The 25946-nt window shown below is 44.8% G+C and overlaps 1 protein-coding gene across 1 annotated transcript; it reads left to right on the forward strand.

Moving 5' to 3' along the window:
• Positions 1–25537, forward strand: scn4ab (sodium channel, voltage-gated, type IV, alpha, b). The gene is made up of 30 exons (XM_059347310.1): positions 1–132; positions 234–371; positions 842–960; positions 1062–1151; positions 1421–1549; positions 1866–1957; positions 2033–2305; positions 3360–3423; positions 3667–3808; positions 4184–4389; positions 4523–4605; positions 4654–4928; positions 5010–5081; positions 5167–5268; positions 5419–5775; positions 6427–6625; positions 6733–6962; positions 7043–7151; positions 7323–7477; positions 8270–8443; positions 10402–10524; positions 10847–11131; positions 11505–11558; positions 12829–12966; positions 17238–17342; positions 17549–17819; positions 18855–19476; positions 19708–19852; positions 23930–24007; positions 24098–25537. Exons 1-30 carry the CDS (start codon positions 1–3, stop codon positions 24470–24472), a joined length of 5337 nt encoding a protein of 1778 aa, XP_059203293.1. The 3' UTR covers positions 24473–25537.
• Positions 25538–25946: the final 409 nt, after the last annotated feature.

Here is a 25946-nt window from a genome sequence, read left to right on the forward strand (position 1 = left end):
ATGGCGCCTCTGCTGCCCCCTGTTGGCTCGGAGGTCTTCAGACGCTTCACACCTGCCTCGCTCACCGAAATACAACGACGACAGGAAGTCGAGGAGAAAGAGCACCAACGCAGGAAGGAGAGGAACATCGAGGTGATCAGTGATCATTACCAGATCAACTGGCTGTCTTCTGATTGGCTGTCTTCTGATGACTGTCTCTCTGCATGGCTGTCTTCTGTCTCTTTGATTGACAGATAGCGGAGGAGAATCTTCCTAAACCGTCTAGTGACCTTGAGGCCGGGAAGCCCCTCCCCTTCATCTATGGGGACCCGCCCCCTGAGTTACTCAACGTCCCATTGGAGGAGCTGGATCCCTTCTACCAATCACAGAAGGTTTGATCAGAGATCAATAACAACCAATAAATCAATAATTTCTCTCATTAGATCCTACAGATTTATTGATTGATTATTAATAGTTTGTCTAAGTAAAGACGTGTCTGTCTCTCTCTGACCTGTCTGTCTCTCTGACCTGTCTGTCTGTCTCTGACCTGTCTGTCTCTCTGACCTGTCTGTCTGTCTGTCTCTGACCTGTTTCTCTCTGACCTGTCTGTCTCTCTGACCTGACTCTCTCTGACCTGTCTGTCTGTTTCTGACCTGTTTCTCTCTGACCTGACTCTCTCTGACCTGTCTGTCTGTTTCTGACCTGTTTCTCTCTGACCTGTCTCTCTCTGACCTGTCTGTCTCTCTGACCTGTCTGTCTCTGACCTCTCTGTCTGTCTGACCTGTCTGTCTCTGACCTGTCTGTCTCATTGACCTGTCTGTCTCTTTTACCTGTCGGTCTCTCTGACCTGTGTGTCTCTCAGACCTTCATCGTCCTGGGGAAGGGGAACGTCCTGTACCGGTTTAACGCCGAGCCGTCCTGTTACCTGCTGAGTCCGTTTAACCGTTTGAGGACAGCCGCCATCCGGGTCCTGATCCACTCATATCCTTCATGATGTCACAGTGTGCTGTTTCCTGATTGGCCGGTCAAACGGCAGGTTATAAATAAACAGCTGACTGATTTTTGTTCCTTAAAACCAAAACTTTATTCAGTTACTTCATCATGGTGACGATTCTGGCCAACTGCGCCTTCATGACCATGAGCGACCCTCCAGCCTGGAGCAAGACCGTGGAGTGAGTCCCCACACTGCACACTATACACACTACTACACACACTACACACACTACACACACTATACACACAAAACACACTACATACACTACACACTATACACACTAACACACACTGACACACACTAACGACTGAAGCTCTGAACATGTGAAACAAAGACAAACATTAATAATCCTTAATAATCTTTGAGGCTTCAGAGAACACCTGAAGATGTTGGTTCCTGTGTGTAAACATTTGAGGTGTGTGTTGTTTGTGTTCCTGTCGTTGACAGATATGTCTTCACCTTCATCTACACGTTTGAGGCGACGGTCAAAGTTGTCTCCAGAGGATTCTGCCGGGGCGGCTTCACCTTCCTCAAAGACCCCTGGAACTGGCTGGACTTCATGGTCATCAGCATGGCGTAATATTATATATATTCATTTATATATATATATTCATCTCTTTACTCTGATGATGATGATGATGATGATGATGGTGGTGGTGGTGGTGGTGATGATGATGATGATGATAATGATGATGGTCGTGGTGGTGGTGATGATGATGATGATGATGATGATGATGATGATGATGATGATGATGATGATGGTGATGGTAATGATGAAGACGATGATGATGATGGTGAAGGTGATGGTAATGATGAAGATGATGATGATGATGGTGATGGTGATGGTGATGATGATGATGATGATGATGATGAAGGTGTCTCTGTGTTGCAGATACCTGACAGAGTTTGTAGATTTGGGGAATGTTTCTGTGTTGAGGACATTCAGAGTCCTTCGAGCTCTGAAAACGATCACAGTCATCCCAGGTCAGTGTGTGTGTGTGTGTGTTTGTGTGTGTGTGTGTGTGTGTGTGTGACCTCTCTCTGGCTCCGCCCCCTCAGGTCTGAAGACGATCGTTGGCGCTCTGATCCAGTCGGTGAAGAAGCTGGCTGACGTAATGATCCTGACGTTGTTCTGCCTGTGCGTCTTCGCTCTGATTGGTCTGCAGCTCTTCATGGGAAACCTTCGCCAGAAGTGTGTCCTGGAGCCGCCGCTGTCGCCTAGCAACCACACGGCTGACATTTACCTCAACAACAGTTACTATGGCAACGACACCCATGGCAACACTACAGGGAAGAGTGACTTTGATTACTACGAGTTCATCAACAACCCAGGTATGATGAAATACTACTTCTACTATTACAACTGCTACTACTACTACTAATACTATTACTACTACTACTACTACTACTACTACTACTAAGATTACTACTACTATTACTGCTATTACTACTCGTACTACTACTATTACTACTACTACTACTACTACTACTACTGCTATTACTACTACTACTACTACTACTTATATTACTACTACCACTATTACTACTACTATTACTACTACTACTATTACTAGTACTACAACTACTACTACTCTTACTACTACTAGTACTATTATTAATACTACTAACAGTGCTGAATCTGTGTTACTCTTCCTCAAACCTGAGCTCTCAGAATGATTAATAAGTATCATAAACCATTTTTCCATCACCTTTAGATACCAATACAACAGTCTGATATCTATTCTCCGACTCAGATCTGACTTCAGATCTGACCGTACGATCTACTCAAGCCTAGCTCCGTGTAGACTCGAGCTGAGCTCCGTGATGAAGTGATCGTACGCTCTACTCGAGCCGAGCTCTGAGGAGAGCTTCTGTCATGTTTATATATATATATATATATATATATATATATATATATATATATATATTGTCTGTGTCCCAAGGGACAGACAGTCTGTGTCTCAGGGGAGAGCTGCAGAAGGGGGGCAGCGGTGAGGCTCTGGACAGGGAGTTTTTACAACCAGTGAGACTTCCTGTGAGGACATCCTTCTGATCACTGAGGTCATCACAGATCCTGTGGGTGCAGCAATGCATCATGGGGAATGTAGTTGTGCTGCTGTTTCCTTGCTGGACAACAAAGAGATCCAGCTGCTGGGATCTGAAAATCAGAAACGTTGCATTTTCCATTCATGTCAGTCCAACATGACAAAGTCCATCCGTCTCACCCACCAACTGTTGGTTCACACAGGATAATTACTGTTACAATATAATACAACTGGATTACTGTATACTGTTAAACTATATGAGCCTCTCTGTCTGTCTGTCTGTCCGATTGACTGACTGTCTGTCTGTCTCTCTGTCTGTCTCTCTACCTGTCTGTCTCTAGAGAACTACTACTACCTATCTGGTCAGCTGGATCCTCTGCTGTGTGGAAACAGTTCTGACTCCGGGTACGTTCCTGTTGATACACATCAAGATAATAATGATGATGAAGGTGGTGATGATGATGAAAGTGGTGATGATGATGGCGATGATGATGATGATGATGATGATGATGATGATGGTGATGATGATGATGATGATGATGATGATGGTGATGATGATGATGATGATGATGATGATGATGATGATGATGATGATGATGCTGCTGCTGATGATGATGATGGTGATGATGATGATGAAGATGTGTTCAGGGTCTGTCCAGACGGGTACGTCTGCTTGAAGGCGGGGGGAAACCCAAACTACGGCTACACCAGCTATGACACTTTTGGTTGGGCGTTCCTTTCTCTGGTCCGACTGATGACCCAGGACTACTGGGAGAACCTCTTCCACCTGGTCAGTACCAGACTGGTCCCAGTACCTGACTGGTCCAGTACACTGACTGGTCCCAGTAACTGTCTGATCCAAGTACCTGACTGGTCCAAGTACAGTGAATGGTCCCAGTAACTGACTGGTCCCAGTACAGAGACTGGTCCCAGTACAGAGACTGGTCCCAGTACACTGACTGGTCCCAGTACAGTTACTGTTCTAAGTATAGTGACTGGTCCCAGTACAGAGACTGGTCCCAGACTGGAATATTTATTTGTACAAGACCACTTTTGACAGTCTGTCTCTCACCTGTCTGTCTCTCTCACCTGTCTGTCTCTCACCTGTCTGTCTCTCACCTGTCTGTCTCTCTTACCTGTCTGTCTCTTACCTGTCTGTTTGCAGACACTACGAGCAGCAGGTAAAACTTACATGATCTTCTTCGTGGTCATCATCTTCCTCGGGTCGTTCTACCTCATTAACCTCATCCTGGCCGTGGTTGCCATGGCGTACGCGGAGCAGAACGAGGCGACGATGGCAGAGGCCAAGCAGAAGGAGGAGGAGTACGCCCAGATCCTGGAGGTGCTGAGGAAACGAGAGGAGGAGGTCAGAACACCAGGCCTCCTCTGATTGACTGCTGAGGATGATGATGCTGTTGTTGTTGATGTTATTGATGTTGATGTTGTTGTTGATGCTGTTGATGTTGTTGTTGATGTTGTTGATGCTGTTGATGTTGTTGATGTTGTTGTTGTTACAGCAGGCAGTCAGCAGGGCAGAACAAGACTCAGCATCCCAGAACAAGACTTCCTCTGCAGAAACAGGACAAAGTGAATCATTCTGTCTGATTCATGATTAATAATGTGACGTGTCTTTAGATGAAGAGATGAAGACATGGACCTGTTGTGTTTCAGACTTTGTGGACGAGCAGAGACCGTGTCCTCCCTGCTGGTACGCCTGCTCCGACATCTTCCTGAAGTGGAACTGTTGTGGCTGCTGGCGGTGGATCAAGAGGTGGCTGTACGTGGTGGTGATGGACCCGTTTGTGGACCTGGGCATCACCATCTGCATCGTGCTCAACACTGTCTTCATGGCCATGGAGCACTACCCCATGGACCAGGACTTCGAGGAGCTTCTGAGTGTCGGAAATCTGGTCAGTGATGAAACTAAGGCAAAGGGCGGGGCTTATAACCTTTGACCTCTAACCCTGACCTTAGACCTCTTACCCTCTCAGGTGTTCACAGGGATCTTCACAGCTGAGATGGTTCTGAAGCTCCTTGCCATGGACCCGTACTACTACTTCCAGGTGGAAAAAAAGAGAGAGAAAGAATAACAACGCAGCTCAGTGATGATGTTGCCATGGTAACTTGTGTCTGCTTCCATGGTTACAGGTGGGCTGGAACATCTTCGACAGCATCATCGTCACCATGAGTCTGGTGGAGCTGGGATTGGCCGACGTCCAGGGCCTGTCGGTGCTGCGGTCCTTCCGATTGGTCAGTGTGACATCATCATTATTAACAGACAGGTCTCTAAAACCTGTCCCCTCACCTTTCTCTCACCTGTCCCCTCACCTGTCTCCCCACCTGTCTCCTCACCTGTCTCTCACATGTCTCTCACCTATCCCTCACCTGTCTCATGTCCAGATGCGGGTCTTTAAACTGGCCAAGTCGTGGCCGACCCTGAACATGCTGATAAAGATCATCGGGAACTCGGTGGGGGCTCTGGGGAACCTGACACTGGTCCTGGCCATCATCGTGTTTATCTTCGCCGTGGTCGGCATGCAGCTGTTCGGGAAGAACTACAAGGACTGCGTCTGTCGCATCTCTGCCGACTGTGAGCTCCCTCGCTGGCACATGGATGACTTCTTCCATGCCTTCCTCATCATCTTCAGGGTCCTGTGCGGAGAGTGGATCGAGACCATGTGGGACTGCATGCAGGTCTCTGGCGAGGCCATGTGTCTGATCGTCTTCATGATGGTCCTTGTCATCGGAAACCTGGTGGTGAGTCTCAGATCCCTGACCAGAGTCTAGCAAGCGACAGACAGGTCCAGGTCTGTTGAGTCTCTAGTCATCCAACAAGTCTGATCAACGTAGAGATCCTGAGTGAATCTGGTCCTGGTCTGGTTTCAGGTCCTGAATCTGTTCATGGTCTTGTTTAAGGTCTTGAATCTGTTCCTGTACCTGTTCCTGGTCTTGTTTCACATCCTGAATCTGTTCCTGAACCTGTTCCTGGTCTTTTTTCAGGTCCTGAATCTGTTCCTGGTCTTGTTTCAGGTCCTGAATCTGTTCATGGTCTTGTTTAAGGTCTTGAATCTGTTCCTGTACCTGTTCCTGGTCTTGTTTTACATCCTGAATCTGTTCCTGAACCTGTTCCTGGTCTTGTTTCAGGTCCTGAATCTGTTCCTGGTCTTGTTTCAGGTCCTGAACCTGTTCCTGAACCTGTTCCTGAACCTGTTCCTGGTTTTGTTTCAGGTCCTGAACTTGTTCCTGGTTTTGTTTCAGGTCCTGAATCTGTTCCTGGTCTTGTTTCAGGTCCTGAATCTGTTCCTGGTCTTGTTTCAGGTCCTGAACCTTTTCCCGGTCTGTTTTCAGGTCCTAAACCTGTTTGTGGTTTTGTTTCAGGTCCTGAATCTGTCCCTGGTCTTGTTTCAGGTCCTGAACCTGTTCCTGGCCCTGTTGCTGAGCTCATTCAGCGGGGATAATCTCGCCGCTCCAGAAGAAGAAGGAGAAAACAACTTGCAGATTGCCATAAACCGGATCAGTCGGGCTGTGGCCTGGACAAAGACCTGGATCCTGGATCATCTCTGGACTTTAATGGGAAAGAAGAACTACATAAACCCGGATCACATGGGTAGGAACAGACCTGAAACTAAAGGCGGGTTAAGAATTACTTTTGATTTATGACATGATAAACTTTTTACTGATCGTATTTTGTGTGTTTATGAATCTCGTGGTCAGTGGTCGACAGCGAGGAAGACGATAAGACGACAAAGGAGTTTCTGGCTTTGACCTTTGTGGCCCCAGAGTTCAAGTCCCCTGACTGTATTCATGGCAACCTGACCAGCAACTACCACAACATCGGCTGCCTGCAGGTCCCCATCGCTGCCGCTGAGTCCGACGAGGAGGAGGAGGAGGAAGAGGAGGAAGAGGAAGAGGAGGAGAAGGAGGAGGAGGAGAAGCACTCCCAGGTAAACAACGCTGTGTTTGTAAACAGTTTGTGAGAGATGAAGCCGTAGCGAGCCGTGAAACGTCTCCTGTTTTCGTTCAGGGCGACGAGTCGTCAGTCTGCAGCACTGTACAGAAACCTCCTGAAGTTCAGGAGAACCAAGAGGATGAAGATCAGGATGCAGACACACCTGAGGACTGCTACGGTCCAAGTACAAACACACAACAGAGACATGTGGAGGAAAGGAACCAATCAGGGATCAGTTCAGCTGCAGAAAAGATTAATAATGATGTCATATAAAGTTAAACTGATTGGACGGCAGGGGAAATACTGTCTTATGTAAACGAGTGTGTGTGTGTGTGTGTGTGTGTGTGTATCTCAGAATGTTACCGCCGGTGTCCTCTCCTGGACTTAGACCCGTCCCAGGGCCACGGGAAGGTCTGGACTAACGTCAGGAGAACCTGTTTCTCCATCGTAGAACACAACTACTTTGAGACGTTTATCATCTTCATGATCCTGCTGAGCAGCGGAGCTCTGGTGAATATTATTATATTATATTATATTATATTATATTATATTATATTGTATGTTATGTTATGTTATGTTATGTTATGTTATGTTATGTTTTGTTATAATATTATATGTTATAACTATTGCTGTACAACTCTGAGATCAGTTCTGATACATTTGAACCATTTCAATGTGTTTGACTCCAGCATGTTGTCATGTTTGTTTTAAAGTTGCTGCTGATTGGTTTGTGTGATGCGAACATGTGACTGAGCAGATCTTATCTGATTGGTTCTCGTGGATGTGTGAGTACTAACCTGATAAACTGGCAAAAGGACTACAAACATGGCTGACGGATCTAACAGTGGACTACTAACATGGCTGATATTACTAGCGTGAGACACAGGTGAGATTATCTCTAAAACACACACACACACACACACACACAGCATACACACAGCATACACACAACATACACACACAACAAACACGCACAGTATACACACATAACATAAACATAACACAAACACACAGCTCTGGTGGACCTCTGTGTGTGTGTGTGTGTGTATGTGAAATCAGCATCATGAGCTTCAACATTAACAACTGATCCAGTTTTTGTTATTTACGTGTTTAAAATGTTTGGTTGGATATTCTGTTTAAGTATTTTTCTATTATTGAAAATGTTGAGATGCTGAGCTCAGAGAGACGTGGTGTCTCTCAGTGTAACTGTTCAGGAGTTAAAGGGTTAACCAGGTGTGTGTCTCAGTATAAACATTGAGGAGTTAAAGGGTTAACCAGGTGTTAACCAGGTGTGTGTAACAGGCGTTTGAGGACATCTACCTGGAGCAGCGTCGGGCCATAAAGACGGTCCTGGAGTATGCTGACCAGGTGTTCACCTACGTGTTCGTGGTGGAGATGATTCTGAAGTGGGTCGCCTACGGCTTCAAGGTGTACTTCACCAATGCCTGGTGCTGGCTCGACTTCCTCATCGTCGACGTAAGAATACCTTTCGTATGTGTGTAGACACCTGGGGCCTCATGTATCAAAGAGTGCATTGCTTTCATACTGAAAGATGGCATACTCCCAAAACTAGAAAAGTATGTATGTATGTCCTGCGCACCTTTCCTTGATACATCCCAACCAGCGTGGAACTGAGCACACATGCACAAGCCACCAGCCACGCCCCGGCTCCTCCAAAAAAAAGATGACAGATGACATGCAAACGACTATAAATCGCCGGCATGCCCGCTGATTATCGACAAAACAACGGCAAATCAACGTGCTGCCACTGCGCGCGAGGTGGACGTGGTGATCTCCGAGGTGGGGGCAGGAAAATTCAGCTTTTTGTTGCCTCGGCTCTGGGCAATCAGCAACAAGATGTCACTGTGGCTGTTAACGCAGCCGGATCAGAGACCCGCACCATGGCAGAAGGGTCCGTCAACTCATGCTCCTTCTAAAGACCGTTATAGCAGCCACTGCGCAGTACTGCCAAAATCATTGTTACACATCAGTTTATAAGCCACACCTAACTTGTTGTCCCAATTAAACATCACATATGGGATCAAATATGCACCACACCGGACTCATTCTGAAAGGATTTCTAACACACTTTTGCACCTGCAACATCTCATGTTAAACCAAAGTGGAAACAATCGGCAATCTGGACTTTGACACAGTAATTAAGGCAGATTATCTGTGAAAAATGCATGCGCTCCATAATCAGAATCACAAGTAGTTTATTGATCCCTGGAGGGAAATTCGGTATATATAAAAATAGTGTAAATAGCAGAATATATAGACTTAAGAAAATATACAATCTTAAAAAACATACAGACTTCAACATACTATTATTGCACAAGTAAGCATCTGTACGCAGGTGAAATCTAAAATATGATAATAGATGAAAAAAAAAAAATCTCTCCCCTCATATTTAGAACGGGTTATTGAGGGTGGAAAATGTAATTTTCCTCCATTGTCCGAGAGCTATAAACTGTAAATACAATGCCAGTATGTGTGTAATTTGAGCTTAGATATGAAACACGTTTTAAATACAGCTGAGAAGACAGCACTTTCCGCCAGACAAAAGTTTGCGGTGCCACCGCACATTCTCACGGCACCTCGAAAGGTTGCGGAGCAATCCGCACATGTTTTATGTTTTATTCAAGGATCCCCATTAGCTTATGCCATGGCAGTTCGCTAGTCTTCCTGGGGTCCACATTCCATACTCAACACTCAATACTCAACAGTCCTACAACAACTTTAACAGTAAAAATACATTCCAAAATACATTAGAAAAGTGCAGCACAAAAGTTAATTACAAAATGCAGCACAAATTAAAAAGACAGTTTGTAGAATCAAACCATTAAATTATAGCCATTTGGATTAAATGTTTAGGAATAATTGGTCAAATGCATTTGATCAGAAAAAAACAAAACAATACAGCTTTAACCAGTATCATTGATTGTAATCCTGGACATCATGAATCCAGGCAAACATCGCTTCTATAAAGAGTAGCGTCCTTTCAACCAAAATAAACAATTTAAAAAAAAACAAAAAAAAAACCAAAAATATAATAAGCCCAACACCTAACATTAACCACTGACAAAGTACATCTTTAATTTCTTTTTGAAGGATATTTTGCTTTTTTCTTGACGGATATCAAGTGGTAAATCATTCCATATTTTACTCGCTCTATGAAGCACTGTTCTTTTCAGAATTAGTTCTTGGATGAGCTTGCACAATATCACCCTTGTCTGCCTTCCTGGTGTTATGTTTATGCACAGTATTACAAAAACTATTTTATTTTACATTCTCACGGCAAGTTCACTTTTCATACATGTGGCGTGTGCGGAAAAAACATCGTACTGTTTTTGTGCGTATGCAGCGTTGATACATGAGGCCCCTGGTAACCATGGTAACAGCTCTGAAAGCTGACCCTGGTCTGTGTCTTGCAGGTGTCTCTGGTGTCTCTGACTGCTAACATCCTGGGGTACTCTGAGCTGGGGGCCATCAAGTCTCTGAGGACCCTGAGAGCTCTGAGGCCCCTGAGGGCCCTGTCTCGCTTTGAGGGCATGAGGGTGAGACAGGCACTTTAAACACACACAGACAGACCGACAAACAGGTGGCCTGTCTCTCTGAGACCCCGTGTAGAGCCAAAACATCCATGACAACACTAAATCACTGCAGGGTCACCATAACAACATAACAACTGTTGACCTGTCTGTCTGCCCACCTGTCTCTCCTCACCTGTCTACCTGCCACCTGTCTCTCCTCACCGGTCTCCCTGCCCACCTGTCTCCCTGCCACCTGTCTCCCTGCTCACCTGTCTCCATGCCCACCTGTCTGTCTGCCTACCTGTCTCCCTGCCACCTATCTCCCTGCCTCCTGTCTCCCTGCCAGGTGGTGGTGAACGCTCTGGTCGGGGCAATCCCGTCCATCTTCAACGTTCTGCTCGTGTGTCTGATCTTCTGGCTGATCTTTGGCATCATGGGAGTCAATCTGTTCGCCGGGAAGTTTTATTACTGTTATAACGAAACATCCGAGGAGTATTTCACCCCCCAACAAGTCAACAACAGGACCGAGTGTTTTGCTCTGATCGAGGCCAACGCCACTGAAGTGCGCTGGAAGAACATCAAGGTGAACTACGACAACGTGGGGATGGGCTACCTGTCGCTGCTGCAGGTGGTGAGTGAAACTCTTCATTAATGTTTATTATCAGCTGGTTATTAGTTATAAAACAAGCATTAACTTACCTACAGCTTACATTAAATCTCATTGATATCACTTTCAGCCATGGAAAGGGATCACAGATCAAAGTGCTGTAAATAATCCCACATTTGGTACAATAAGAATATCATTTCTATTTAAAACAGCAAAGTATAACACAAAAATAATTCTCTAAGTTACCATTTCATGGAGCGTTTGTTTAAATATCCCATGTTTAAAAACAGATCACGGGTTTAAAAACTCTCCTGAAGGAACAGCTCTTTAGGTTCATGTGGGATTGTCTGTGTCCATCGTTGTGTTTTACTCTGCTGATTCAGCTGGTCTCTTTCAGGCCACGTTCAAAGGCTGGATGGACATCATGTACGCCGCCGTGGACTCCAGAGACGTCAGTAACCTCACTGTCTGATCTGTACTGGTACCGGTACTGGTACCGGTACTGGTACCGGTACTGGTATTGATACTAATACGGATACTGATATTGATATTGATACTAATACTGGTACTGGTACTGGTACTGGTACTGGTACTGATACTGATACTGATACTGGTACTGATACTAATACTGGTACTACTACTGATACTGGTACTTATTCTGGAACTGATATTGGCACTGGAAGAAGTACTAATACTGGTACTGGTACCGGTACTGGTATTGATACTAATACGGATACTGATATTGATATTGATATTGATATTGATATTGATACTAATACTGGTACTGGTACTGGTACTGATACTGATACTGATACTGATACTGGTACTGGTACTGATACTAATGCTGGTACTACTACTGATACTGGTACTTATTCTGGAACTGATATTGGCACTGGAAGAAGTACTAGTACTGGTACTGGTACTGGAAATGGTATTAATATGGATACTGGTACTAGTACCAGTACTGTATTGATACTGATACTGGTACTGGTAGTGGTACTGGTTGTGGTACTGGTACTAATACGGATACTGGTACTGGTACTTGTACTAATACGGATATTGGTTTTTGTACTAGTACTGATACTGGTACTTATTCTGGAACTGATATTGGCACTGGAAGAAGTACTAGTACTGGTACTGGTACTGGAAATGGTATTAATATGGATACTGGTACTAGTACCAGTACTGTATTGATACTGATACTGGTACTGGTAGTGGTACTGGTTGTGGTACTGGTACTAATACGGATACTGGTACTGTTACTTGTACTAATACGGATATTGGTTTTTGTACTAGTACTGATACTGGTACTTATTCTGGAACTGATATTGGCCCTGACCGAAGTACTGGTACTGGTCGCGGTTCTGTACTGTACCAGACTTATGTTGGTGTCAGACTTGCTCAGTGTGACATGTGTGAACCTTTACATCCAGTTTATGGGTTAAAGTTCAAACTGAATGTTCAGGACCAGGATCAGCTGTAACAGAGACAAACTGTCAGCTGGTGGAACGATGAGCTCTGGATCAGCTGATCAACTTGTTTGTATGACACAAGCCTTAAAAGTTGCCCCAACAATACTTCACCACATTAATGAGCTCCATGGACGCTTCAGGAAGTATCTCACTGGTCCGAACTGACTTTAGGATTTAACACCAAAACTCACTTTTAATGGACTTGTCTATGGTTACCATGGTTACCATACTGCGCGTGTGTGTGTGTAGGTGGAGTCCCAGCCGGAGTATGAGGCCAATCTGTACATGTACCTTTACTTTGTGATCTTCATCATCTTCGGCTCGTTCTTCACTCTGAACCTCTTCATCGGAGTCATCATCGACAACTTCAACCAGCAGAAGTCAAAGATAAGAACACGCTTCATATATTATAAACTTTATTACAGGCTCTAGACCCAATAGCAAGACATACAACATACAAAAAACAACAGATACATAAACACATTCAGACATACTCCTATTCATGAGAGTTTTAAAAGGCACCCATACCAATGTTTCCACAGATATGATTGATACCTGACCGAGCTGCACTTTGGACTTGTGAGCATCATTATAATACAGTTTTGTGACTCATCAAGTCGAGACATAAATTTAAACATCAGGTTCCTCAAGAGAGCCTGTAAAGTGCTGAGCCCTGAGTCACAAAAGAGCTTACTAGCACTGCTACTCCTGGGCTTTTTCAGTAGTATCCTCAGACAGTCATTGTATGCTACCTGAAGTTTGCGCAGGCTCTCCTTTTTGTAGCGGACCCATAATGGGGCTGCATACATAGGGGTGCAGTAAGCACGAAACAAGTTTACTTTGACATCATCAGAACAGTAGTGGAATTTCCTAACTAACATGTTTGCTTGGACATACAACATTCTTCTCTGCCTGTACATGTCAGCATCATCTTCCATCTTGTCAGTGATGATGTGCCCAAGATATTTCGTACAGTTAGATACACAAAGGGATTGCCCTGACAGGTAAAACATTGGAAAGTGCAACTTCTGATCTTCCTTGGTCCTACATATCAATACAACACTCTTTTTTGCATTGTACTGTACATCAGACTCAACCCCATACTTGGAGCATATATCCAACAGCTTCTGGAACCCAACAGTGCTGGGGGACATAATAACCAAATCGTCTGCGTACATCAGATGGTTTAACAGAGTGTTCCCTATCAGACAACCTGTCTTACACTTCCCCAACTGCTTTGACAGGTTGTCCATGTATAGGTTGAACAGGGCTGGAGACAGAAGCCCCCCCTGCCGTACCCCATTGCCTACACTGAAGGGTGAGGACAGGCTGTTTCCCCATTTCACCTGCATACCTTGGTTGGCATACCAGTAAACCAGGATTCGTATGATGCATCCAGGCACACCCCTAAGCATGAGTTTAGTAAAAAGCTTATGGTGATTTACTCTATCAAATGCCTTGGACGCGTCAATAAACCCTAGAAACATTGTAGAGCCCGGCCTTCTGTAGGATTCAACAGTTTCTTTCAAGGCATAGATACATAGATCTGTACTATGCTTAGACTTAAAGCCAAATTGATTTTCTGTGGTGTAAATGAACTTACTCAGTCTATCTAGTAGCATCTTTTCCAACACCTTTGAAAGAATGCTGGCTAAGGCAATGGGTCTATAGTTGTCCAAACTCCCTATTTTACCTGCTTTGTCCTTAATGACTGGCACTAATGTGACTGTCAGCATGGTGTCTGGCAGTATACCATGTGTTATCAGCCCTGTGAGGCAGATGGACAGCAGTGCTGCTACTCTGGGGCTGGCTAGCTGAAGATGCTCGGCAGTGATGTTATCCTTGCCACTAGCTTTGTTAACAGCTAGTTGCTCTATAGCATGATAAACCTCGTTGGGAGTAAAATGAATCACTTCCTCATTTAACTTGCCCACACAATAGGGCTCACTTTTAATACAATTAAACAGCGCTGCATAGTGCTGCCTCCACCGCTCTGCTATATTGTCTGCACCAGAAACACCTTCAATGTGGCATGGCAGTACTGTTTTGGCCCTATTTGTAGCTTTTACCTCTTTCCAAAACTCAGTGACATTGTTACCAAGCAAGTTTTCAGCCATAGAATGAGCTCTTAAGGCTTGCTCATGCTTCCGAACAAAGCGTACTGCATATTTATATCTAGCATTAGTAAGCTTCTTGTGCTCTAAGTCTGGCCCCTGTCTGGGTCTACCAGCTATAACCCAGGTCCTATGAGCTGCCTTAGCAGCTTCTTGGTGGTCTGCTACATACTTGTTCCAGCCAGGCCTGGCATTCTTAACCTTTCTGGGGTGAGTGTGTAGATGTCTACTGGCTTCATGTAAAGCGCTCACTATACTATTGTACATTTCACATAGGCCATTACAGTGAGTGACATCATCACAGTTAATATTTGAACATAAAATAGCATCCATGGGTAGCTGTACTTCCCTTAAGAGAACATCTGACCTCCCACAATAATACAAGACATCCTCTTTAGATAGTTTAGCCCAATCCACTTTGACCCTGTTGGCGCCATCTTCTGTTGAACTGCTGCAGTCAGGTAGGTTATCAACATTTATCATCATAGAGACAGGTAAATGATCAGTGGTAGTCAACCCATACAAAATGTCAACTACTTCCAGACTTTCATGAGCATCGGCTGTACAGATTACATGATCCAGCCAGGATGTTGTGTGCCATGCTTCACTGATGTAAGTATAACTATCTACAGGCAGGAATTTCATGCTAGAAAGAACCAGTTTACTGTCATGACAGAACTGCATCAAGTGCTGACCAAAAAGAGATTTATCATCAGAGATGTCTGCATTCAAATCTCCCATCACAAATATATTTGCATATGTACATTCCTTAATATAAGAGTGTAAAAATGCCAACCTATTCATATATTCATCTTCATTTTTATAGCAGTCATATGGGGTGTAAACATTTAAAATTATAAAAACATTCATATCATGCACAACTTTAATTGCAATACACCAGTCCACTTCCAATCTGATAATACTGATAATTGGATCATATTTCTTACGCCACAAAATGGCCACACCTCCAGGTATTCTACCACGCATCATTCTGGTGCTTAAATCCGTTGTAGACTCTCCTGCTCCATGGAAATCACTGTGGACAGAATTAAGTTTATCAAGGTCCTGTTTGGCTAAAAATGTCTCTTGCAGGCAGAGAATGTCTGTGTTCTCCAGTAGCTGGTCAACAACAACACGATGCGCTCTGTCCCCAGCACTCTGTCCTAGGCGTAAGCCTCGTGAGTTGTATGACACCACTCTGACCACCATCACTGTGGCTAGACCTGGGCATCATGTACCCCAGCCCCCATTACAGGCACATTCATCACTGACATTGGCCCCACTGACTTGGGTTTGCGTGCCTCGTAGAATCGCCGCACAAAAGTGCCTTCAGGCCACAGCTCTGGGTTGTACATTTCATCCACTTCTTTGCACTCCGCAGTTATTTTAAATGAACTGAACCGGCTTTGTACAGTTTCTATCTTTTGACAGGTTACATCACGCCCAAGTTTATCTTTCATGTAACTAGTCAAAGTCTCAAAGTCTAAATCAGGTGAGAATTTTGTTGCAAATACACTCACCAACTTAGACTTTATGACTTGGATGTCTCCACCAGTACCAGTCCCAACAATGCCGCCAGTTTTCCTCCCTTTAGGAGGATTCAGGTAAGGTTTGGGCTTTACTGAAGCATTTTCGGGGGCCTGTTTCCGACGGTTGTGGCTCCTCTTGTTCTGGACCAGGTTCCAGGGTGGGGTAGCTGCCATGTCACTCCACTTCACATGAGGGTCTCCTTTTGCGGTGCTGGTTGGCCCGTCTAGGCCCGAGGCAGTACTCTCCACCTTCTGTCTCGAGTCTTCCTCGCTGGTCTGGCCCTCCATGCCATCTTGGATCTTCTCGCAGGCTTGGGGAATGGACGCTCTCTGACTCGTTCCAGGCTTGTTGGTTTGGGAAATAGGCCCTCTCTCCAGATTTATTCTAGGCTGCTCAATAGCACCCAGACGTTGGTTTATGTCTGCGGTGATAATCCGCAGATCATTACAGGTGTTTGTCTGCAGAGACACAGCCTGTTTCATGGTGGTAATATCCGTACCTAGTTGTTCAATCTTGCCAAGTAAACAAGAAACATCAAGGCTGTTAAAAGTCACAGGTGGTAGTTCATCAAGGTGGTGGGAAACAAACCGAGGAACATTTTCACCAGCTTCATTGAGAAGCTTAAGGCAACTCCTGACGTTCTTTGAGTCTTTTTGCGGCCCAGTGTGAGCCACAAGCTTGCGAGTAGTACCTGGGCACAGTTCAAAAAGCAGTTTGGTGGAGTTTGTAATCCATTCTGATCCAAAATGGTCCACAGCCATCAAAACAATCTCATCCTGTTTCACAGTTTTGATCTTGATAAAAAGAAAGTTTAAAAACTCATCTTCCACAATAATTTTCCCTGTTTCTGTGCGGTAGATTTCAGGTTTTGTTCGAATTTTGTTCCTGCCTGCTGCACCTCCACATGCAGCGGCAGCCATCTTGTCTAAATACAGGATATTATAAATATAAATATATTATATAATAAACTGATCTCTGTCAGGGATTAACTGGTGTTGTCTCTTTGCTCTTTACTTGGGAGGAAAAGACATTTTCATGACGGAGGAGCAGAAGAAATATTACAACGCCATGAAGAAGCTGGGCTCAAAGAAACCCCAGAAACCTGTTCCTCGGCCAGAGGTTGGTCCTGGTTCTAATACTGATACTGGTACTAATACTGGTACTGGTGCTAGTACTTATGCTGGTACTGGTACTAATACTGGTGTTGGTACTGGTACTAATATTGGAACTGATGTTGGCACTGGAAGAAGTATTAATACTCATGTTTAGATCTCAGAGAAACGTTCAGGAGAGTCAAATCATCTGGTTCTTCTCTTCTGTCTCAGAATAAGTTCCAGGGTCTGGTCTTCGACCTGGTGACCACGCAGGTCTTCGACATCTTCATCATGGTGCTAATCTGCCTGAACATGGTTACGATGATGGTGGAGACGGACGAGCAGAGCGCAGAGAAGGTGCTGATCCTGTACTGGGTCAACCTGGTCTTCATCGTGGTCTTCACCACCGAGTGCTGCCTGAAGATGGTAGCGCTGCGGCAGCACTACTTCGCCGTCGGCTGGAACATCTTCGACTTCGTGGTTGTCATCCTGTCCATCGTAGGTGAGCTGTGATGTCATCGCGATCATTTTCCTTACCACCAAAACAACAAAAACAGCCACTTTCTTTTTAACCAGAAGAAAAACTTTTTAAAATACCTTCCTTCCTTCCTTCCTTCTCTCATTCTTTCTTTCCTTCCCCCCTTCCTTCCTTCCTTCCCTCTTTCCTTCTTCCTTCTTCCTTCCTTCTCTCCTTCCTTCCATCCTTCCTTCCTTCCCTTCCTTCTTTTCTTCTCTCCTTCCTCCCTTCTTTCCTCCTTCCTTCCTTCCTTCCTTATCTCTTTCCTCCTTCCTTCCCTTCCTTCCTTCCTTCCCTCCCTCCTCCTTCGTTCCTTCGTTCCTTTCTTCCTTTCTTCCCCGTTCTTTCTTTCTTTCTTTCTTCCTTCCTTCCTTCCTTCGCTCCTTCCCTCATTCCTGCCTTCCTTCCTTCCCTCTTTCCTTCCTTCCTTCATTCCTTCGTTCCTTCCTTTGCTCCTCCCTTTTTTCCCTCCCCCCTCCTTCCTTCCTTCCCTTCTATCCTTCCCTCTTTCCTTCTTCCTTCCTTCTCTCCTTCCTTCCATCCTTCCTTCCCTTCCTTCCTTTCTTCTCTCCTTCCCTCCTTCCTTCCTTCCTTATCTCTTTCCTCCTTCCTTCCTTCCCTCCTCCCTTCCTTCATTCCTTCCCTTCCATCCTTCCCTCCTCCTTCCTTCCTCGCTCCTTCGTTCCTTTCTTCCTCCCTTCTTTCATCCTCCCTTCCTTCATTCCTTCCCTTCCATCCTTCCCTCCTCCTTCCTTCCTCGCTCCTTCGTTCCTTTCTTCCTCCCTTCTTTCATCCTTCCTTCCTTCCTTCCTTCGCTCCTTCCCTCATTCCTGCCTTCCTTCCTTCCTTCCTTCCTTCCCTCTTTCCTTCCTTCCTTCCTTCTTCGTTCCTTCATTCCTTCGTTCCTTCCTTTGCTCCTCCCTTTTTTCCCTCCCCCCTTCTTCCTTCCTTCCCTTCTATCCTTCCCTCCTTCCTTCCTTTCTTCCTTCCCTCCTTGTTTCCTTGCTTCCTTCCCTTCAGGCCTCCTCCTTGCTGACATCATAGAGAAGTATTTTGTGTCACCCACGCTCTTCCGTGTGATCCGATTGGCTCGTATTGGACGGGTCCTTCGGCTGATTCGTGGAGCGAAGGGGATCCGGACGCTACTGTTCGCCCTGATGATGTCACTTCCTGCCCTGTTTAACATCGGGCTGCTCCTCTTCCTCATCATGTTCATCTTCTCCATCTTCGGCATGTCGAACTTCGCCTATGTGAGGAAGGAGGCCATGATCGACGACATGTTCAACTTTGAGACGTTTGGGAACAGCATGATCTGCCTGTTCATGATCACCACGTCGGCCGGTTGGGACGGCCTGCTGAACCCCATCATGAACACCCCGCCGGACTGCGACCCGGATCTGGAGAACCCAGGCTCGGCAGTGCGGGGGGACTGCGGCAGCTCAGGGATCGGCATCGTCTTCTTCACCACCTACATCATCATGTCCTTCCTGGTGGTGGTCAACATGTACATCGCCATCATCCTGGAGAACTTCAACGTGGCCACGGAAGAGAGCGCTGACCCACTTTGCGAGGACGACTTTGAGATGTTCTACGAGACTTGGGAGAAGTTCGACCCGGATGCCTCGCAGTTCATACAGTACAGGTGAACCCACTGAGGTGGCAAATTAAGACAGCTCAATGCCCCAAGGTCAGATTCCTTCCCTCCTTCCCTCTTTCCTTACCTTCCGTCCTTCCCTCCTTCCTTCCTTCCTTCCTTCCTTCCTACCCTTCCTTACTTCTCTCCTTCCCACAGTTCATACAGTACAGCTGAGCCAACCTGCCTGACAACTCTGGTCTGTGGTGGTTCGTCCTAATGCTCTCATGTCCTCCGCAGCAAGCTCTCAGACTTCTGTGACACTCTGAAGGATCCTCTGAGGATTCCCAAACCAAACACCATCAAACTGATCCACATGGATCTGCCTCTGGTCCCTGGAGACAAAATCCACTGTCTGGACATCCTGCTGGCTCTCACTGCACAGGTAACATCACCTGGTCCCAGCAGGTCTAGAAACCAGATTCATTCCATAACTCAGAAGTTTTTGTTAGAGCCGGGGCTCTTAAAGCCTCCCGCACTCTGCCCCGGTTCTTCTGTTCTAGACTTGTTTTTTACTAAATACTCAAAACAACTGAATACAGTTTACCATTTATTAAAAGAATAATAGCCAAGTTCAACCAGCAGCTGGACTCTGCTGTGCCCACGCCGGGATCACCAGTCAGAACCAACAAGTTCCTCATTAACAGTTTTCTTCTGGATGTGGGACCCTGACAAGAGGTTGGACTTTTTGACGATTGGTCAATTTAGGATGGTGACACAGTAGCCAACCCATACTGGACACCTTGGGGTTTATGTCTTTTCAAAACTATGGTGTCATGCATGTACATTTACATTTACATTTAGTCATTTAGCAGACGCTTTTATCCAAAGCGACTTACAGGAAGAAAAAAGCAAACAATCAAGGTATAGTGCAGTAAGAGCTATTCGTGCATCAATAAGTGCTCGGGACAATTCTTTTAAGGAGTAGAATTATCGTGTGGTGCTAGGAAAGAAGATGCTCTCTGAGTAGAGAGGTAGAGAAGGACGCCCCTGCTCTGGTTGGAACTGGTAGTGTGTTCCATCAGCGGGGAACAAGAAATGCAAAGAGTCTGGATTGCCTTGGACCAACGGGGCGTTCAGGTAGGTAGTTGCAGTACCAGAGACAACTTTGTAGGCCAGCATTAGAGATTTGAATTTGATGCGGGCTGCAACAGGTAGCCAGTAGAGCTCAATGAGCAGCAGTGTGACATGTGACCTTTTTGGCTGGTTGTAGACCATGCGCGCTGCCACGTTCTGGATCTGAAGCGGTTTTACTGTGCAGGCTGGCTGGCCTGTCAGGAGGGCATTACAGTAGTCAAGTTTTGAGATGACGAAAGCTTGTGTCAAGAGTTGAGTGGCATGTTGAGTTAGGTAAGGTCTGATTTTTCTGATGTTGTAAAGTGCAAATCGGCATGACCGGGTAACTGAGGCGACATGACTGGAAAAGGTGAGTTGGTCATTAATCATCACACCTAAGTTTCTCACCACCCTGGTGGGGGCAAGACACAGGGAGTCAATTTTGATGCTGATGTTGTGGTGTATTGTAGGTTTAGCAGGGAGGACCAGCAGTTCAGTTTTTGAAAAGGTTCAGCTGGAGGTGATGTGCCTTCATCCAAGTGGTGATGTCAGAGAGGCAGTGAGAGACCCGAGAAGAGACTGAGGGGTCATCAGGAGGAAATGACAGATAGAGCTGAGTGTCATCTGCATAGCAGTGATAGGAAAAGCCATGTGAGCGGATAATGCCAGGATACACTGAATGAGCGTCCTTTCAGGTAGGAATCAAACCAGGACAGAGCCAAGCCAGAGATGCCCATTTTAGAGAGAGTAGAGAGGAGGATGTGATGGTTAACTGTGTCAAACGCAGCTGACAAGTCAAGCAGAATGAGAACTGAGGACTTTGCTGCTGTTCTTGCTTCTTTTAAGGCTTCTGTCACAGACAACAGAACAGTTTCAGTTGAGTGACCGCTTTTGAAACCAGATTGATTTGGATCAAGAAGATTGTTCTGTAGGAGGAATTCTGAAAGTTGCTTAGCGACTGCCCGTTCAATAGTTTTGGATAAGAATGGAAGAAGTGAGACAGGACGATAGTTTTCGACTTCAGCAGGGTTGAGATCAGGTTTCTTGAGTAGAGGTGTTACCCAAGCTGCTTTGAATGCAGTGGGAAAAGTGCCAGAGGACATTGATGTGTTAATCACATGTGTGATAGCTGGCGTGATGGTTGGGCTAATGGACTGAAGAAGGTTTGTTGGTATAGGGTCCAACGAGCATGTAGTAGGACGGCTACCTGTCAACAGTTTGGATACCTCACTCTATGAGAGGGGTGTAAAGCCAGAAAATGAGGTGCTAGCAATTGATTCAGTGCAGCCCAGCTGAGATACAGAAATACATGTAGTAGGACTTCTACTATATATACTATCTTCTATGTCACAGGTGGGGAGTGAGCTGGTCAGAGAATTGACTGCTAATTGCTGCAACTTTGCCTGTAAAGAAGGATGCAAATGTGTCCACGGTGAGGCAGGTAGGAGGGGGAGGAGGCGGAGGGTTAAAAAAAAAGTGATCTGACAGGTGGAGAGGCGTTACCACCAGTGCACAGTTACGGATGAGAATTAAGTCAAGGTTCTTGCCAGCTTTGTGAGTAGGAGGACTGTGGACCAGCTGGAGGTCAAAGGAATGAATTAACGACATAAAGTTATTTGAGTCTGGACTGTCGAAGTGGCTGTTCATGTCGCCCAGGACAAGCAACGGACAGTCATGATCAGGTATGGAAGAAAGCAGGGTATCTAGCTCATCTGTAAAGCCACCCAGCTGGAGCTGAAGAGAAAGGTGATTGGTGTAAGCCGTAATAAAATCACTTTTGTTTACTGCAGATTGGCAGTTCCACAGACCCATGGAAAAGGAAGTGACAGTATGTGAGGACTGTTTTAGGGGCCGAAGGTTAGTGAGATTTCTGCACCTTTTGGTGAGATTTCTGTGTGGACCGGAGACAACAACAGGAATGGAGTGGCACATATTGTAAGACTGGAGAGGGAATAGGACTGGTTCCCTTTGCTCGGTTAACTTGCACAGGTAAACTTGCTTGTCTTAGCCTCGTCCGTCTTACCCAAGGATGGCTGCCGCTTCAGCAAATGCCCCTGTTGTTATAGTGTGACTGGAATTGAACGCGGCTGTGCTCGCATTAAGGCTGATTGTGACAAGCGTAGACAGCCCTCTGCCAGAGCTGTGAATGGTTGGAATTTCCAATTGAAGTGCAAAATTGCTCACACCTGGGGGTTGTTACCAACCCTAAATGGCCACTTAATTGCTCACTTGCCCTCACAGAGATGAATTCTGAGGATTCAGAATTCAGAAAGGAATGCAGATTTAGGCTAATCAGAGAAAAAATTTAGAGAGATTCAGACCGCCCCAGCTGAAAAACTCTTACTGCCCAGTCAATAAAGTTTTAAGTGAATTTCTGTATATTTCCAGTATATTTCACTTCTCACAACACAACCAGCTGACTTTTGTCCTCTGTATGTTTGTATATGTTTCTTAATTCCTTTTTTTGAAACCTATGTGTATGTTTCTTACTGAAATAGCTGCACCCTGACCTAGTTCTAACCGGTTTTCAGGAAAGGTTCAGTAAGAGGGCACAATGTGTTCTCTTTAACCTATAGCCAAATAGAAGAAGTGAGTCTTGCTCAGGATGAGGGCAGGATGTGCCCCCTTGACCTGCAGTTCAATAGAGGAACGAAACTATAAATGTTCGTTGAACACTCTTCTGCAAAGTCACTGAAGTTTTTTAGCAAATAATAGTTTTAACACTTCAGTTATAGCTAAGCTAAGCTAAGCTAAATATCCCTGTCCTTCATTTTGATGCACTAAAGTCACAATTCAAGAGCAATAGATGTACAGTTTCTATCTCTGTCATGTTATTATTCATTATATATAATATATATATAATCATTATTATTATTATTATTGTTATATATTATTATGATTGTTATGATTGTTTATTATTATTATTATTATTATTATTATTATTATTATTATTATTATTATTATTATTATTAATATTATACAGATGCATCTCAATAAATTAGAATTTTATGGAAAAGTCCATTTCGAGTAGTTCAAGTCAAACAGCCCCAACCAAGTATTGAGTCATATAGATGGACATACTTTTCAGAAGCCAACATTTACATGTTAAACATACTTTTTAAAATAGGTTTTTGTAATATAAAAAAATGGAGACAGTGAATTTTAGGTCTTCATTAAATGTAAGCCATAATCATTATAATTAGAAGAAATTACATAAATGAAGACATGAAATGTTTCATTCTGTGTGTAATGGATCTATATAATGTGTTATTTCACCTTTTTGAATTGAATTACTGACATTAATAAACTTTCTATCATATTCTCTTTTATTGAGATGCACCTGTATATAATATCATTGTGTATTGGCGCTCTGTGATGATGCATCATGTCCTGTGGTTGTTTGCAGGTTTTGGGTGATTCTGGAGAGATGGACGCTCTCAAAGCGTCGATGGAGGAGAAGTTCATGGCCAACAACCCGTCCAAGGTTTTACTCCTCATTACTGATTCATCTTTACTTTATTCATGTTGGTTTCAGCTGTAGTGGGATTATAAAAGAGTCGTTTGTCTCCTCCAGGTGTCGTACGAACCAATTAGCAGCACTCTGCGCAGGAAACAGGAAGACGTGGCGGCAACAGTGATCCAGCGAGCATACAGGAAGCACCTCCTGCAGCGGACGGTCAAACTGGCGTCTTACAGATACCGTGAGAAGACGGAGGGACGGCGAGACAACCTGCCACCGCCAGAGACAGAAGGACTCCTCTGTAAACGGATCAGTCAGCTGTACGGAGACGGCGAGGAGCCGGCGGGAGATCCCCGGGCCCCAGTGGAGCTCCAGAGGGAGGTACTGCTCCACGCCGCCCCGCTCCACGCTGCCCTGCTCCACGCCGCGCCGCCCCTCACCACCGCCGACTTCCTGCGAGACGAGAACCTGAGGGAGTCTCTGGTCTGAGGCAGCTGATGCATTGTGGGAACTCACCTGTGGACTCCAAAGACTATCGGCCCGCTCTGCGCTTTTCATCACTGCGTTTTAATTTTCTGTGTGCAGAGCTATTATTATTATTATTATTGTTACAATTACTAACAATGTTATTGTATCATCAGTGAAGCAGCTGATCTCACCTGTCCAGGTGTCAAAGTGTTCAGATGAACATTTGATCACATGACGTCATTCAGCGGTCGAATCTAATCAACCGTTTGTCCATCTGTGACATCAGCAGCCTCATATCTGCTCTGGTTTCCTGTCACATGCTTCCTGTCACCTGCTCACGTGCACACCTGTCTCATCTGTCTCCCTCAGCCTGCAGGTTGTCTGTCCGTCAGCCTGACATCTGTCTGTGTCGCCTGAATGCAGATCTGTTCCGCAGACAGAAATGTGTGTTTGAAATGAAAGCTTCAGCTATGATTGACAGGGCAGACAGCCAATAGGAGAACAGCCTGTGAACAGGTGGTTAAAGATGTTTGATATTCAGACTTGACAGAAGACACTTCACTTTTTATAGTTTCATGTTTCATCACATTTGCTTGTGTTAGCACACTGTTAGCATGCTATTAGCACACTGTTAGCACGCTGTTAGCACATTGTTAGCACACTGTTAGCATGCTGTTAGCAGACTATTAGCATGCTGAGATTTAATCATCAGTTCTTTTTTATCTTCCCTTTCCACTAAAACTCTGCAGATAAAACACTCGATGCTGATTGGTGGATTCAGCTCTTTATGTGCTGCAGGTAGACAGGTGAGCCAGCCAATGAGAGGTCAGAATGAACCAGTTAGCAGCCAATCAGAATGGTGATCATGTGCCAGCTGTTTTTTGTTATTGTCCGATAGCTGGTTGCCATGGAGACGGTCTGACAGAAACTCTGTATTTATTACATTAACAGGTTAAAGTGAACACTTTAAATCTTTACTGGAGCTGGAACAAAAATATTAACAACGTAACTTCAGTTAATATAATAATGTAATAATCAGTGATAATCAGATTTATAAATATATATATTTATATTATTGTCACATATGTAACAATAATATACATTTGTTTGAGAAAGGTTGAAACAATAAAAGTTAACTTCTGCAGCTTTCTATTTTTCACCAAGCAGCCATTGTTTTTCATTTTCTAATTTCTTTATTGTTTTGTGAACTTTTTGTATGAAGTTATTTCAATATAATATGTAACAATCTGTGCAGCTTACCTGTTCAGCTACTTTTACATCTTTTCTTTCTTTAAAGAATTCACTGGAGACGAAGGTTGTCAAACTGTGACCTGTTGTTGTTGCTTAGAAACCAGCATGCTAAATGTCAGCCTGCTGATTGGTCGATTTGAGGATGATTGACAGATGTGATTAAAGCTTCAAACTCTCCTGAAAATGTTTCTGCTGTTGTTCTTCATGCACACCTTTTACCTGTTTACCTCCACACCTGTTCACC

The sequence above is a fragment of the Centropristis striata genome, chromosome 13 (genome assembly GCF_030273125.1).
Source record: "Centropristis striata isolate RG_2023a ecotype Rhode Island chromosome 13, C.striata_1.0, whole genome shotgun sequence".
Lineage (NCBI taxonomy): Eukaryota > Metazoa > Chordata > Actinopteri > Perciformes > Serranidae > Centropristis > Centropristis striata.